The sequence below is a fragment of the Alligator sinensis genome, unplaced genomic scaffold (assembly GCF_000455745.1).
Source record: "Alligator sinensis unplaced genomic scaffold, ASM45574v1 scaffold1511_1, whole genome shotgun sequence".
Taxonomy (NCBI): Eukaryota; Metazoa; Chordata; order Crocodylia; family Alligatoridae; genus Alligator; species Alligator sinensis.
Window position 1 is genome coordinate 95,300 of NW_005843139.1, and position 445 is coordinate 95,744.

General features: G+C 58.7%; 1 protein-coding gene across 1 annotated transcript in view; it reads left to right on the top strand.

The window, feature by feature from the left end:
- HCFC1R1 (host cell factor C1 regulator 1) overlaps positions 1-345 on the top strand; it is a 1,864-nt gene extending 1,519 nt beyond the window's left edge. The window contains exon 4 of the mRNA XM_014526717.2: positions 258-345. Within this exon, the coding sequence (XP_014382203.1) occupies positions 258-330 (73 nt within the window). The 3' untranslated portion in view covers positions 331-345. The remainder of the gene's footprint in view (positions 1-257) is intronic.
- The last annotated feature ends 100 nt before the right edge of the window (positions 346-445 follow it).

Consider the following 445-nt stretch of genomic DNA (forward strand, 5'->3'; position numbering starts at 1 on the left):
GTTCTTTGTGGCGATTACACCCGACTCAGCTTATAGATAGAGCGAGGGCAGATCTCTGTTCTCCTGGGCTGTTACACCCCAGACTCAGCTGCATCCTGTAGAGGAAGAGGAGGGGGAGCTAGATCCCTATTCATTCCACTTGGCCATCACACCCCAGACTCAGCTGCATCTCGCATACGGGGGCTGGGAGAAGAGGTCTCTATTCGTTACGCTTGGCCATGACACACCAGACTCAGCCGCATCTCCCCCCACTCCAGGCCCCAGGATGCCACCCTGGAGGAGGAAGAGGAGACTGTGATCCTAGACGGGGAGTTCCCCATGGCCCTGTGAGTACCTACCTCCACCTGAAGGGTTTAATTACCCCTCTCCCCCCTTACTGCCCCACAACCTCCTAATCTGCTACCCTGCTCCCCCCCCCCCCCCCCACGGACCAACAGGCGAGGCT